The sequence below is a fragment of the Pterocles gutturalis genome, unplaced genomic scaffold (genome assembly GCF_000699245.1).
Source record: "Pterocles gutturalis isolate BGI_N339 unplaced genomic scaffold, ASM69924v1 scaffold31638, whole genome shotgun sequence".
Taxonomy (NCBI): Eukaryota; Metazoa; Chordata; class Aves; order Pterocliformes; family Pteroclidae; genus Pterocles; species Pterocles gutturalis.
In genome coordinates, this window is record NW_010119115.1 from 19,307 (window position 1) to 19,998 (window position 692).

At 38.0% G+C, this 692-nt stretch overlaps 1 protein-coding gene across 1 annotated transcript in view; it reads left to right on the top strand.

The window, feature by feature from the left end:
• The first annotated feature begins 519 nt into the window (after positions 1-519).
• LOC104463943 (chromosome unknown open reading frame, human C16orf45) overlaps positions 520-692 on the top strand; it is a 23,170-nt gene continuing 22,997 nt past the window's right edge. Inside the window, exon 1 of the mRNA XM_010076465.1 lies at positions 520-637. Coding sequence (XP_010074767.1) covers positions 534-637 — 104 coding nt within the window. The 5' untranslated portion in view covers positions 520-533. The remainder of the gene's footprint in view (positions 638-692) is intronic.

The window sequence follows — 692 nt, forward strand, 5'->3', positions numbered from 1 at the left end:
GTCCTCTCTAGTGGGTCTGGGCTTTAGCTGTCAGTCAAGCTGAGATGGTGGAATGGCATGAAGAGTTGTAAGAATTAAAGATGGGAAACCTTCATCAGTTTACGTTGCCTGCACTTGCGCCAAGATAGGACTATTCAGAGTTGCAGGTAATTGCTTTGAGTGAGTTTTGTAGCAGTCTGTGGCTGTTCTTTCAAAGCCTGTAGTGATATCAATTAAGGAACAGCAGCCATAGCTATGTACTGGGTTGGGATTCCTTAGAGGTATGATATATTCTGACTAACAAAATGAATGTCACTTTGGCTTAGGGATTCTTTCATGTCAAAATGGTTACATTGAAAGTAATAAGCAAAACAAGAGAGAAACCAGTCAACGTAGCATTCAGCTAGAATATTCTTTACTACTTGCATTAATTACCCCATAGTCAGATAGCTCTGTGATTAAATTTCCATTCCTAAAAAAAACCATTAAGACAGTTTGACTAGCTTAATTCATTTTTTCTGCTTTCATACACAGATCAACTTGACATAATTTCAATGGCTGAAACAACAATGATGCCTGAGGAAATTGAGCTTGAGATGGCAAAGATCCAGAGACTTCGGGAAGTCTTAGTCAGAAGAGAATCAGAACTCAGGTTTATGTAAGTATCAATACTTCTGGGAAAACACTATGCAAAATTAATCAGAATAGGAAAG